This window comes from Fringilla coelebs, assembly GCF_963513975.1.
Source record: "Fringilla coelebs genome assembly, chromosome: 23".
Lineage (NCBI taxonomy): Eukaryota > Metazoa > Chordata > Aves > Passeriformes > Fringillidae > Fringilla > Fringilla coelebs.
Window position 1 is genome coordinate 2,293,994 of NC_140049.1, and position 12,935 is coordinate 2,306,928.

A 12,935-nucleotide genomic window follows, 5' to 3' on the forward strand; every position below is an offset into this window, starting at 1 on the left:
AACAAACGGATTTCTGGAGCTCTGTGCCTTGCACCAGGCTCAGGGAAAGCTGGAACTGTGAGTTTTCCTAAGGACTGGGTCGCACTTGCTTTGCCTAGGGACGTGCACCGTGTTTGCAGCAGCCCCACATTTATTTTTTGGGGCAAACCAAACACACCTAAACCCCAACACCGGTTCACCGCGCCATCCCACCGGGATCAGCGCTCTCAGCCCCGTCCCCGTTCTCAGGCTCTCCTCTCCCCTCTTTAGGTCCTGCTAGCGAGTCATGATGGTTGAATCTGCCTCGGAGACGATCCGCTCCACGCCCTCGGCGCAGAACGGGGTGAGCAGCCTGAGCAATCAGCCCGATGGCGGCGGCGGCAGCGGCGGCGGCCCCGGGGGCGGCGGCCGCGACGGAGCCGCCGGAGCCGAGGCCAACGGAGAGATGAGCCCCGTGGAGCTCCTGCACTTCCAGCAGCAGCAGGTAATTCGGGTCATTCAGCCTGTTCCTTCCAGCCTGGCTCAGGGGTCCTGCGAGGATGGGGCTTGGGGACGGCGTCGGGTTTGGCCGCGATGCGCGCTCGGGGTTGGGTTGCGCCAGGTTTGGCCATTCGTGTCCCAAAAATCGAGGGCTTGTCCTTGTCCCACATCCCTTGGGAAGCAGAGGGGTTTGTCCTTGTCCCACATCCCTTGGGAGTTTGCTGCTTTCTTCCTGCCTGCTCTGCCCCCCATCAATCCGAGGGGCTGGCACACCAGAAACCTCGGCCCTAACACCAGGAGCAGGTCCTGCCTGAGAGGATTTTGGTTTTCCAGGAGCTGCTTTCCCATTCTAGGGGCTCCTGGAGATTGATCCTCACCCACGTGGCCCAGGACATGTGTGACAGTGACATGTGTGTGCAGCAGCTCTGGATGTGCCCCTGGGGTAGCCACACGTGTCCCCTGCCACACACAGCCCCGGGGACGTGCCTGCAGCTTACCTTTCCAAACAAACTTTGGCAAAAAAGCATCAATTTCCCTGCTCGGCTACTAAATAAGGCAATGATCCCTCGCCTCGTACGGAGATCGCCTCCCTGAGCCATAAATTCCAGCGTGAAAGCTGTAAAAAATTGCTGTGTCTGATACTTTAGTAGGGAGTGCTGTAAATCCATTACCTGGATAACAGGCGTTCCGCACGCCGCTAAGCCCCTGTTCCCCGCATCCAAAGGGTAATCATGCGTGTAATGCTGCTGCCAGTGCCCTCTGAGGAGCTGCCTGCTCTCCTTCCCGGAATTCCAGCGGATAACGGGAGATCCCTGCCCCCCCCCCAGCCAAAAAGATGCAAATCGTGGCTGTGAGATGGGAGATCCCCTGCAGAAAATCGGGTTTTTCGTCCTCGTGGGTGCTGATGTTTCATTTCACCCCCCTGGTGTTTCTCCTGCTGGGAAGTTGGCTGGCATGTGGGATTGGTGAACTTCCAAAAAAAAATAAAACCCAAGTGACACCTCCAGCCCCAGCACCTGGGGAAGGGGGAGGATTTATCCTGAGGATGATCCATCTTCCTGCTTCAGGGAGCAGGCTGAGCACCAGCTGGGGTCAGGAATAAATGTCCCCACAGCGGGAGTTTTGGACAATTAGGTGCTTGATGGAGGCTTTGCTCCATCCCCGGGAGCATCCAGCGTTCTCCCCGGGTTCTTGGATGGCTGGGCTCTTCCCTCATCCTGGAATGGCAGCACTCCATCCTGGTTCTCCTTGGGATTTATGAAATCCCCCCAAGAAACCTTAGGAAGCCTGCAGGGCTGGGAGCCCTCGTTCCATCCTCTGTGTCTGGGGGCATTTCTGTGCCCAGATTCCATTTGTGCCCAGATTTGACCTTTTCCAGTGCTTGTCACCTCACTGCTTTTACAAGAGTGAGGCCAGACAGGTCTTTGCAGGGAATTTTTGGCTTAAAGCTGCTCTCCCAGGCTGCTGCCTCGAGGTGGGCAGGATATTGAGGCCAGGGGGTGTTGTGGGGTGCTCAGGGACCTTGTTTTGGGGTGTCCCTGGAGCAAGGATTGTCATCCAGCTCTCAACATTCCCTCATCCATCCATCCATCCATCCATCCATCCACCCATCCATCCACCCATCCATCCACCCATCCTCCCATCCATCCTCATCCTCCCCAATCCACGCCACTTCCCCGGGAAGGGGAGAGCCTGGGGGGTGTGGACAGGGCATCCCCCTCCCCTTCCTCCCTCCTCCTCCTCCTCCTCTCCCTCCCTCTCGGCAGCCCCGGGGTTCAATCCCTGCATTTCAATGCTCGGGCAGGGCTGAAAAGCCTCAATAGCTCCCGGCAGCTTTGTGCAGGGGCTGGGGAGGGGAGAGGTGGCCCGGGGGCACCGGGGGCAGCCCCCGGCCCGGGACCCCCCCCCTGTCCCTGCTGTTGCTGTGGGAACGTGGCTGGATCCTCCTGGAATTCCTGGGGGAGAAAGGAAAGGGGAAAAGGAAAGGGGAAAGGAAAAGGGGAAAGGAAAAATGGGAAAGGAGAAAAGGGGAAAAGGGGAAAGGAAAAATGGGAAAGGAGAAAAGGGAAAAGGGGAAAGGAAAAATGGGAAAGGAGAAAAGGGAAAAGGGGAAAGGAAAATGGGAAAGGAGAAAAGGGAAAAGGGGAAAGGAAAAATGGGAAAGGAGAAAAGGGGAAAGGGGAAAGGAAAAGAGGAAAGAGGAAAGGGGAAAGGAAAAGGGGAAAGGAAAAATGGGAAAGGAGAAAAGGGGAAAGGGAAAGGGAAAAGGGGAAAGGGGAAAGGGAAAAGGAAAAGGAAAAGGGGGAAAGGAAAAGGGAAAGGAAAAAGGGAAAGGAAAAATGGGAAAGGAGAAAAGGGGAAAGAAAAGGGGAAAGGGAAGGGAAGGGAAGGGAAGGGAAGGGAAGGGAAGGGAAGGGAAGGGAAGGGAAGGGAAGGGAAGGGAAGGGAAGGGAAGGGAAGGGAAGGGAAGGGAAGGGAAGGGAAGGGAAGGGGAAAGGAAAGGAAAGGAAAGGAAAGGAAAGGAAAGGAAAGGAAAGGAAAGGAAAGGAAAGGAAAGGAAAGGAAAGGAAAGGAAAGGAAAGGAAAGGAAAGGAAAGGAAAGGAAAGGAAAGGAAAGGAAAGGAAAGGAAAGGAAAGGAAAGGAAAGGAAAGGAAAGGAAAGGAAAGGAAAGGAAAGGAAAGGAAAGGAAAGGAAAGGAAAGGAAAGGAAAGGAAAGGAAAGGAAAGGAAAAGGAAAGGAAAAGGAAAGGAAAAGGAAAGGAAAAGGAAAGGAAAAGGGAAGGAAAAGGGAAGGAAAAGGGAAGGAAAAGGGAAGGAAAAGGGAAGGAGGCATAAGGTGATGGGGGTGGCACATCCCTGTGGTGGGGGAATCCTCTGGTTTTTTAGGAGCAGGAATAAAGTGCTGCTCAGCAACGATTTGGGGCTTTCCAGGCTGGTTTTTTTTTGCTGGATTGCTGCAAAGAATTCCAGCTTTTATCCAGCAGCTGGTGTTTGAATCCATGGGGTGCAGGGAGAGGGGGTCCCTGCCGGTTTGGGGTGCAGGGAATGGAGGAAGAGGATGGGAGGAGATCCTTGCAGACACAGCAGGGCTCCACGTGGAGAACCCAAATCCGATGTCCTGGGAGGAGCAAGGGGCAATCCCTGAGCCTGGCAGCCCACAGGAGCTCCTTCCATCTCTAAATCCATGGAAGAGGAGCCAGCTGGAAAATCCAGCTGCTCTGGGGTTGTTTTCTGGTGCAAAAAATACCCCAAAAATCGCAGCCTGCTGCAGACAGACGTCAAAGGAACGGGGAGGAATAAACAAAAATAAGGCTTGTTTTGGAGAAGGAGCGAACAGGACTTTTTTGGGAGTTGGGGAAGGGTGTGGAGGGGGAGGAGAGGCACTTTGCTGCCCTGGGAGAGATACCATTCCATAAAACATGTGATCACATCTCAAATATATTGTGTAATCCTCTATTATTAGGGTATTTAAGATAAAAACGAGGCCAGAGCACTTAAGTGAAACTCATCTCTCTCTTCACTCCCCTGATTCATATTTAATATTTCACTGAGGACAAATGCAGGAGCAGTTTTTCCTTTTTTCCCCCCTTTTCTTCCTCCTTTTTTTCATACTTTTTTCCCTTTTTCTCCCCCTTTTTTCCTGTTTTTTCCCCTTTTTTTCCATGGGGTGGGATTGTCAGGAGGGTGTTCCTTGTCCTCTTAATTAGCAGGGCTGGGTTTAACCCCTCACCTGTGAGGATTGAGGAATCAGGAATAAAATCCAGGAGCACTGGAGCAGGGCAGAGCAGCTGGGGCTGGGCCACAGACACAGAGCTGGGTGTAAAAAGGCATTTTTAAATTTTTTTTTCCATTTCCCTGTGAGGAATTGTGTCATTTTTTTTGCTCTTTTGGATCTCTTGGAGCCATTTGGTTCTGGTTAAGCGAGGCCAGGGCTGGGCTGGTGGAAGTGCTCCTCAATGTGGCATCATTTACTGTTAATATCCAGCTAAAAATATCCCTGTGTGTTGTTTTAATGGCTCTAATTCTGGAATGTGACGATGTCATTTTTATGAGGTTAGTGTAAAAAATCTTCCTTTTTTTTTTTTTTTCACCATTTTTTTTTTTCAGCCCTTCCCAACCTCTCTCCACCCTCCAAAAGGATCAGAGGGAAAAGGGAAGATAAAAATTCCCTTCCTCCCTCTTCCCATGCAAAGTTCTCGCTGTAATGGAATTTTTCAGGTGGTTTTTTTGCCTCTTTTTGGAAGGTAAAACACCTTATAAAGCTCTGATCCAGGTGGAAAACCCCTCAGCTGACTTTGGGCAGCTCTTCCCAGCTGGAATTAAAAACTCCCTCCTCATAAAGTGAAATATCTGGTCAATGAGGCACTTCCAAATACCCCAAGCGAGATTTTCCTTTCTCCTGGGATTATTTTGGGTTGATTTTTTTGGGGGGGAGAGGCTGTGGCTCCTCCTTTTCAGATGACCATGGATGTCTCCCTGCTCTCCAAATTTTTTATTTTTTGGAGCTCCTCATCCATTTCTTCCCAACCAGGAGAGCTCAGGGAGGCTCTGCTGGGGCAGTTTTGAGGAGAAAAAGGCAGGGATGAGGATCAATCCCACACTGATCCAGGCTGGGCTGTCCCAGCTCTCCCTGGGCTATTCCAGGTTTGGTTTGGGGTTTTTTTTCCTGGTGTTTCCTCATGGCAGAAAGGGCAGTTTGTGGTGTTTACCATGGGAAAGGTAAAAATCAGCCAAAATCTGCCCTTGCTGGGGTCTGGAGAGGAAAAATCAGGATAATCCCCAGGTGGGCTGGGTGGGAGGGCAGAGCCAAAGCAGCCCTGGCTGTGTCTGGGACATTTTCTGGGGTCATTTGGTGACACAAGAAATTCCCTCTCCATTCTGGCTGATGTGCTGATGACTCCTGGATAACAGCAGGCACTGGGATATGGCTTAGTTTTTATTTATATATATTTATATATATTTTTATATATATATTTTATATATATATTTATATATATTTTATATATATTTTATATATATTATATATATTTTATATACTTATATTTTATATATATATTTATATATCTCTCTCTCTATTATATATAATATATAAAAATAATAAAACATAATATATATAATATTATATATATTATATATAATATTATATATTTATATATTTTATATAATATATATTTTATATATTTATATATTAGTTTTATTTATATATTTTTATATATTTTATATATACATATAAAATATATATTTCATTTATATATTTTATATATAATATATAAAGTAGACATATAATATATAAAATATATAAAAATATAGATTATATATTTTTATATGTTTTATATAATATATTTTATATGTTTTATATATATTTTTATATTTAGTATATATTTATATATATTTTTATATTTAGTATATATTTATATATTCGTTTTTATTTATATTTTTTATTTTTATATTTTAGATATATTTATTTATTTTATTTATACATTTTATCATTTTCCCTCTGGTTCACAGAGGTAAAATCCCCTCTGCTCTTGCAGGGAAGCTCTTCCTCCTGCTCCCCACCTCCTCAGCCCCAAGGAGGGGGGGATGATTTCCATCTGACTGATGGGAATCCTCATCCCCCACCACTGGGCTGCTCCTCCTGCCTTCTTTGGGCAACAAATGCAGTGACAGGTGCCTCTGCCTCCTGCAATTCCATCCTGGCTGCTCCACATGCTCTGAACAGGGTTTATCCCTGTCTGAAGGTTCTGCAGCAGGTTTTTATCCCTGAAGGATCTACAGCAGGTTCCATCCATCCCTGAGGGATCTGCAGCAGGTTTTTATCTGTCTGAAGGTTCTACAGCAGGTTCCATCCTTGTCTGAAGGATCTGCAGCAGGTTTTTATCCCTCTCTGAAGGACCTGCAGCAGCTTTTCTCTCTTTCTGAAGGACCTGCAGCAGGTTCCATCCCTGTCTGAAGGACCTGCAGCAGCTTTTCTTTCTTTCTGAAGGTTCTGCAGCAGGTTCCATCCCTGTCTGAAGGTTCTGCAGCAGGTTCCATCCCTGTCTGAAGGTTCTGCAGCAGGTTCCATCCTTGTCTGAAGGACCTGCAGCAGGTTCCATCCCTGTGTGAAGGTTCTGCAACAGTTTTTATCTGTCTGAAGGATCTGCAGCAGGTTTTTATCCCTGTCTGATGACCTGCAGCAGGCTCCATCCCCATTTTAGCTGAGCCCAGCTCGGGCTGGAGAGGGGCAGAGGCAGCAGGGAGGGAGGGAGGGAGGGAGGGGGCAGCTCACCAGAGAGGCCCCTGTGTGCGACTGTGAGGCCGTGTCGGGCTTTTTTCCCCTGTAAATCTTTGTAATTTCGTGCTTCAGAGCACACCAAAGTGAGGGAGCCAGCGGGGAGTGAATTAAATTCCCCCCTGAGAGGCGGCGCTGGGGACTCGCTGCCACCCCGCGCCAGCCGGCCCTTGGGAAGAGAAATGTGAACTTTGGGAAGAGAAATTCCATAAAAATCCTGTGCTGCACTTTTTGTGCGCTGGAGGAGTTTTTTGAACAGCTTTTTGCGTGCTGGAATTCTGTTCCTGAGGTTTTTCCCCCCTGAGTTTTCCTTTCCTTGCTGATTTTTGCCAGGCTGGAGCAGGGTCCTGCCCTCGCTGGGTCTCCTCTGTGAGGTGGTGAGGAATTGCACCTGGAGGAGACAAATCCATGGAAAAATCTGCTAAAACTCTGGGAAAAGCAGCTAAAACTCAAGGATTTGCTGTGGGGATGTGGGATGCAGCCCCAGCACCCATCCTGGTGGGAGCCTCCAAGCTGCCATCAAGTGGATTCCTCCACCTTGGCTTTTAACTGGAATTACTGTTTTCATCTCCAAAAGTAATTAAAATATCAGACCTTGAGCTGTCATAACTGTCACAGGGTTTTTGTGCTCGCACATCTATCCCTGGTAATAGCAGGGAAAATAAAATGCCCTGAAGAAAAAGGAAAACATTGGGGCTGAGGCAGCTTTGGGATCGGCACCATGGGATTTTTCCCATCAGTGATTCCCAGCAATTCCAACTCTGAATTGCAGAGTTTGTCCTCGAGGATCTGAGTTTGGATAAAGGAAGTTTGGGAGTTTTTGGTTGGGGCAGCTCTGGGTGCACAACCCTGGGACACAGCTCTGGTAATTCACCACAGGAACAGGAAATTAGGATTATAAAATCCTAAAATCCTAAAATAAAATTTTCTTGGGGCTCTCTGCTTTGTGGGATGGTGACAAACACAGCCCAGGGTGCCCAGTGCTGTGTCTGGGCTGTTTGGTTCAGGCCTCCTGCTATGAAATTACAATTTTTTTAATCAAGTAAGGCTGGGTGTGTTTAACCCTTTGCTCTCAGCCTCCAGCTGGGAATTCCCTCTCATTTTCCACGTGCCCAGGTCAGGTGGATTTTCCACCCAAAGATGCAGCACAGCTGGAGCATCCTGAGCTCTTCCCAAGAGTTCCCTTGTGCAGAGGAGCCACAGGGAGGACCTGAAATGGGATCTAAAATGCAGGGAATGACTTTTCATGGATGCTCCAAATGAGGAGGGGCTCTGGGTTAGGATTCCCTGGGTGCTCCTTGGTTTGGTCTCTGGTGGGATTTACTGGTGAGGATTTTTGGGAGAGGACAGGATTGTTTGTCCCCATGGGGACTGGTCTCTGATGGGATGGACTGGTGAGGATTTTGGGAGAGGACAGGATTGTTTGTCCCCATGTCCCCATGGGTGCTGGTCTCTGATAGGATTTACTGGTGGGGATTTTTGGGAGAGGATGGGATTGTTTGTCCCCATGGGGGCTGGTCTCTGATGGGATGGACTGGTGAGGATTTTGGGGAGAGGATGGGATTGTTTGTCCCATGGGGGCTGGGAGGGTGCTGGTCTCTGGTGGGATGGACTAGTGAGGATTTTGGGGAAAGGATGGGATTGTTTGTCCCCATGGGTGCTGGTGTCTGGTGGGATGGACTGGTGGGGATTTTTGGGAGAGGACAGGATTGTTTGTCCCCATGGGTGCTGGTCTCTGGTGGGATGGACTGGTGTGGCAGGAAGGAGCCCTGGGGAGCGCTGCCCTCTCTGTGCATCAAGCCCATCCCGGGAGGGGAATCCACGGAGAAGCAGCTGGAGGAGGAGGAGGAGGAGGAGGAGGAGGAGGGAGCCTTCCTCATCCCACCCCTGTGTCTCTCTTGCAGGCTCTGCAGGTGGCTCGGCAGTTCCTGCTGCAGCAGGCCACGGGGCTCAGCTCCCCCAGCAGCAACGAGGGCAAGCAGCCGGCGGTGCAGGTGAGCCCCAGTGTCCCCTGTCACCCCTGGGGACAGCACAAACCCCTGTCACCTCCCTGGCTGGAGCACTGCAGGGATTAAAGCCTCTGGAAACCTCCAGAAGTTTCTTGGGAGGTTTTTTTGGGTGTGGGAATGATTGGTGGTGTGTCACTGCTTTTTGGGACAGTTTTGGAGACAGAGTGTCCCAGGGTTGGAGCATCCCAGGATCGATGCTGGGTGCTGTGAAGGTGGCACGGGGCTGGAACAGGGAACAATCCTCTGGGCTGGAGCCAGGGCAGGTCCTCCAGGATGGCACAGAGGCCCAGCTGGGATGGGGATTTGTGACACTGGCAGGAAAATGGGCTTTGGGTTGGCACATCCTGCTCCTGTAGGGATGGGGCAGCTCCCTTTGCTCCCCTTCTCTGCCAGAGGAAAAGGGCAGAAAATGGGCAGGAGAGGGGTGAAATCTGGAGAGAGGGGGAGGCAGGGAGAAGCAAAGCCCAAGCGATGGGAAGTGACAATTTAAATAGCTGTGCGGAGGGGCTCTCCCTTCAGGCTAATTAAATTTATCGGAGAACAGCAGGTTACCTTATTAGAGCCACGTGGGTTTAATTAACAAAGGAAAGTAATTAGCACGAGCACTCTCCGAGCTGGAGGTCCTGCCTGTGCCAGGCTGAGCTGGATGGCAGCAGGAGCTGGTTTGGGATGGGCAATCCCGGGATCCTCTCCTGGCTTGGAGTGCCAGGGCACGGCTGAGCCATCCAGCAGCAAATCCCGGAGCTGCCGGGGGTCAGGAGAGCCCGGAACCCGCCGGGCTGGGGAGCAGCAGCTGGGTGGGAGCAGTGGGAATTACTCAGGGCTCCTACGGCACAAACAGGCGGCTTTTTCCAGCGGTGCCGGCAGGAAGGAAATGCAGTCACTGCATGGAAAATGTCTGCAGAGGACAAAGGCGGCGAGGGTGAAGTCAGATTCCGGTAACCGGCGCCTCGCTCCCCTCCGTGGGTGTGTGTCCCTGCACTCCTCCTCCTCCTCCTCCTCCTCCTCCTGCTCCTTATCCCTCCTCGCTCTGCCTGGATGCGGCCGAACATCCCGTGCTGCTCCCCTCCCTGCCTGCCCATCTGGCCAGCGGCTTTTGCCGGAGAGAACTGGATCTCCTTCCTCCCCATCCCTCCCTCCCTCGCTCCCCTCCTCCCTTTTTTCTCTCTCTCTCTCTCCATGTTGCAAAAAGGACTTGTGAAAGTTGTAGACGTGAGTCAGAAATAGCTCATAACTCAGCAGCGCCCAGCAATCCCTCCCCCCGCGGCCCCGCCGGCAGCTGGAGCGGGATCTGACCGAGGGGAGATAGGGGATTAAGCAGACTCCTTTGAAAGGAAGTTTATCTAAGGCACCGTGGTGTGGATGAGACTGGCCAGGACGGCTGCGAGAGGAGGAGGAGGAGGAGGAGGAAGGCTGGGTCCCAGCACGGCTCTCCGTGGCTTGGAGGCAGCAGGAAGCGCAGCAGGATGGGAATGTTTGGGAATCGGGGTGTCCTTGGGGTGCCAGCCTGTGGATGTGCAGCCCCACAAGTTTGGGGGTGGATTTCCACATCCGTGGGGAATTTTGTCTCCCTTCAGCTCTGGGTCCTGGCCCTCAATCCTGGGGGAATGAGCAGGAGGGTCCCAGTGCTGGCAGGGAGAGCAGGAGACCCCCGTGCTTGCCCACACTCTGCACGTGGGGTGGGACAGTTGTGGGGCACCAAGCCAGCAGGATTAATGACATTCCCGACAGCCTGAGCTTAAAAACAAGCAGGGAGCTGCTGGGCTCAGCAGCATCTTGGATTGGGGTTTTTTTTGGAGTAGGGACCCTCTTCCCACAGATGCCTGGAGGTGTGTGTGGACAGTCTCATGTTGTCACTCCCATTACAGCTGCAGGAAAGGGAAAAAAACCCCAAAACCCCATCTTTGGGTGTTCTAAAACATTTAAAAATAGCTTTATTTCTTTACAACTTTAAAACTCTTGGAAACTTGGTGGGCACTGACAAAATGTTGCTTTTGGGGGCTTTTGGTGTTGCAGGGCATTGTCACCCTGGGGTGATGGGAGCAGCAGATCCCCCTGGGATCCTGGAAAACCCAAGGGAGGAGGTGCTGGACAAGCAGCACCCCGAGTTGTCAGTGCTGGCTTGGAGGGAATGATGGGGTGCCCTCTTTGGGTGCCCTCAGAGCTGGGATCAAGTGGCTGGAAGGGGAGAGGGGCTGGAGGGCACCCGGGGAAGGGAGGAGAGGAGTTTGGAGCAAACTGCGGGAAATTGCTTTTCTTTTGTCTGCTGCAGTGGGGAGGGCAGCAGAGCGGAAAAGTGTATTTTGTTGATTTGAAACTTGAGTGAAATGGGTAATGAAGACAGATCAATACCAGCCCTTCTGCCTCCTCTCTCTGGGAAAAAAAAAAAAAAATCCACCAGCAGCAGCAGCCCGTCCGTCTGGGCTCACACTGAGGTTTTTCCATTTGAACTTGGAGCATCCCTGTCTGTCCCTGCTGCATCCCAAAGCCCCCAGCTCTGCCAGGTGGGTGCCACTGCCACCAGCCCACTCTGGGATTGGTGTTTTGGGCTCACAGAGGGGCAGAGCCACTCCAGTCCCTGTGGAATCATCGGTGACAGAGCGGTGCCAGCACCCTGTGCTGACGATGGAGGGGATGGAAGGACCATGCCCAGGTGGTGCTGGGGGCTCAGTGCTGTCACCTCCACTGCCACTGTCCCCAAGCAGCGACTGGAGCCCAGCCAGGTGTGACTGGGGCCTCCCCAGCAGGAAGGCTGTGCTAACGAGGATGTGCTAATGAGGATGCTCTTAACGAGGATGCACGTTGGGCTGAACATGCTGGGGATTGATTCCTGCTTTTCTTCACAGGAAGCTGAACATCAGGGCCTGGTGTCCTCCGGGTTGGTGTCCCCTCACCTGCTCACTCTGCTGCCACCCCACACCAGGCTCTCCAGCCTGTGGTGCTGGGGCTGTTCAGAGTGTTCCTAAAATTGCTCCTAAAACCACCCAGAGCATCAAAAACCCAGCCTGGCACGCGGGGCTGAGCTTCATTTCTCCTCTGACCCTGGGCAGGTTTTAGTGCATTGTCTCATCCCAGCCTGGTGAGGTGGCACAGCAGCATTTGGGTGGCCCTGTGCCACCCCTCGGGGTTTGTAAGCCGTGGCTGGGGTCACCTCGGTGTCAGTGGCGTCACTGCCTGGCCCTGGGAGCACTCCCAGCCTGGATCTTGGAGCTCACCCAGGGATGCTGAGTGCAGGGAGGATGTGCCAGGAGGGTTGGGGTCGCTGTGGTCCTGTGAGATTTGGGTGCTCTGGGGTGGGATTTGCTCATTCCCTGCCCTTAAAACAGCACCACTTGAAGCTGCTTTTGGTGGTTGTTTCCTCCCTTCTGTTCCCAGTCTCCTCAATTTGTTTCTGTTTGGTTTGGATTTGAACAGAGCGGTTAAAATTAGAAAAAAACAGCACAAACATGTTTTCTGCTGTTTCTAACTGGGAGTTAAACCCCAAGAATGGATCAGAGCAGCCCTGAGCTTGTGGGAAACCAGGAGCACCCTCTGGAGAGACAGAGAGAGAGAGGGGTGCTCATCCCTGTGATCCCAGAGCCAGCAGGGATGGAGGGGACGAGGTCTGGGCTGCGTGGTTGAGGTGTGGAGCCCTCGGGGACACGGTGACCTCCCAGCCTGGGTGATGGCAGAGCAGGGATGTTTGGAGGCTGACAGAGGATGTCCCCAGGCTGTGCCAAGCCAGCTGTCCCCAGGGTCAGGAAGGCACTGTCCCTCTGATGAGGTGCTGCGAGCCAAGGCTGCCGGGCCGTGGCTTCCCCCGCCTTGTGCCTGGGAGTTCAATCCGCTTCCCGTAAAAACAACCCAAAAAACAATCCAGGAAAAATTTCTCAAGAGCCTTGCTGCCCGTCCTGCCTCGCTCCACGCAGCCAAGTCCTGCTTCCCTCAGCTGGCTTTGGCTCGGGGAGGGAATATTCCCTGGAATACCTGCCTGCTTTTCTGCCTGCTGCTCCCGCCCCGTCCTCTGGCACGGGGATTACAGCGGGGCCCGCCTGGAAAAGCAGCCCCTGGAGATGCTGCTGGCCGGCCCGAGCAGCGCCGGGTGTTTCTGGGAGCAGCCAGAGCTGTTAGTAAGCAGTTTCTGCGGGGTGGCAGCCGGCCAAGGCGTGAGTCAAACCCTTCCTGACTCGGTGTCTGGCAGATGCCAGCTCGTG

General features: G+C 52.1%; 1 protein-coding gene across 4 annotated transcripts in view; it reads left to right on the forward strand.

The window, feature by feature from the left end:
- The window catches only part of FOXP4 (forkhead box P4), a 55,701-nt gene that overhangs the window by 18,906 nt on the left and 23,860 nt on the right, over window positions 1-12,935 (forward strand). For all 4 annotated transcript variants that reach the window (XM_084220469.1, XM_084220471.1, XM_084220470.1 and 1 more), the window contains exons 2-3: window positions 250-463; window positions 8,638-8,727. In XM_084220469.1, coding sequence (XP_084076595.1) covers window positions 266-463; window positions 8,638-8,727 — 288 coding nt within the window. In that variant the 5' untranslated portion in view covers window positions 250-265. The remainder of the gene's footprint in view (window positions 1-249; window positions 464-8,637; window positions 8,728-12,935) is intronic.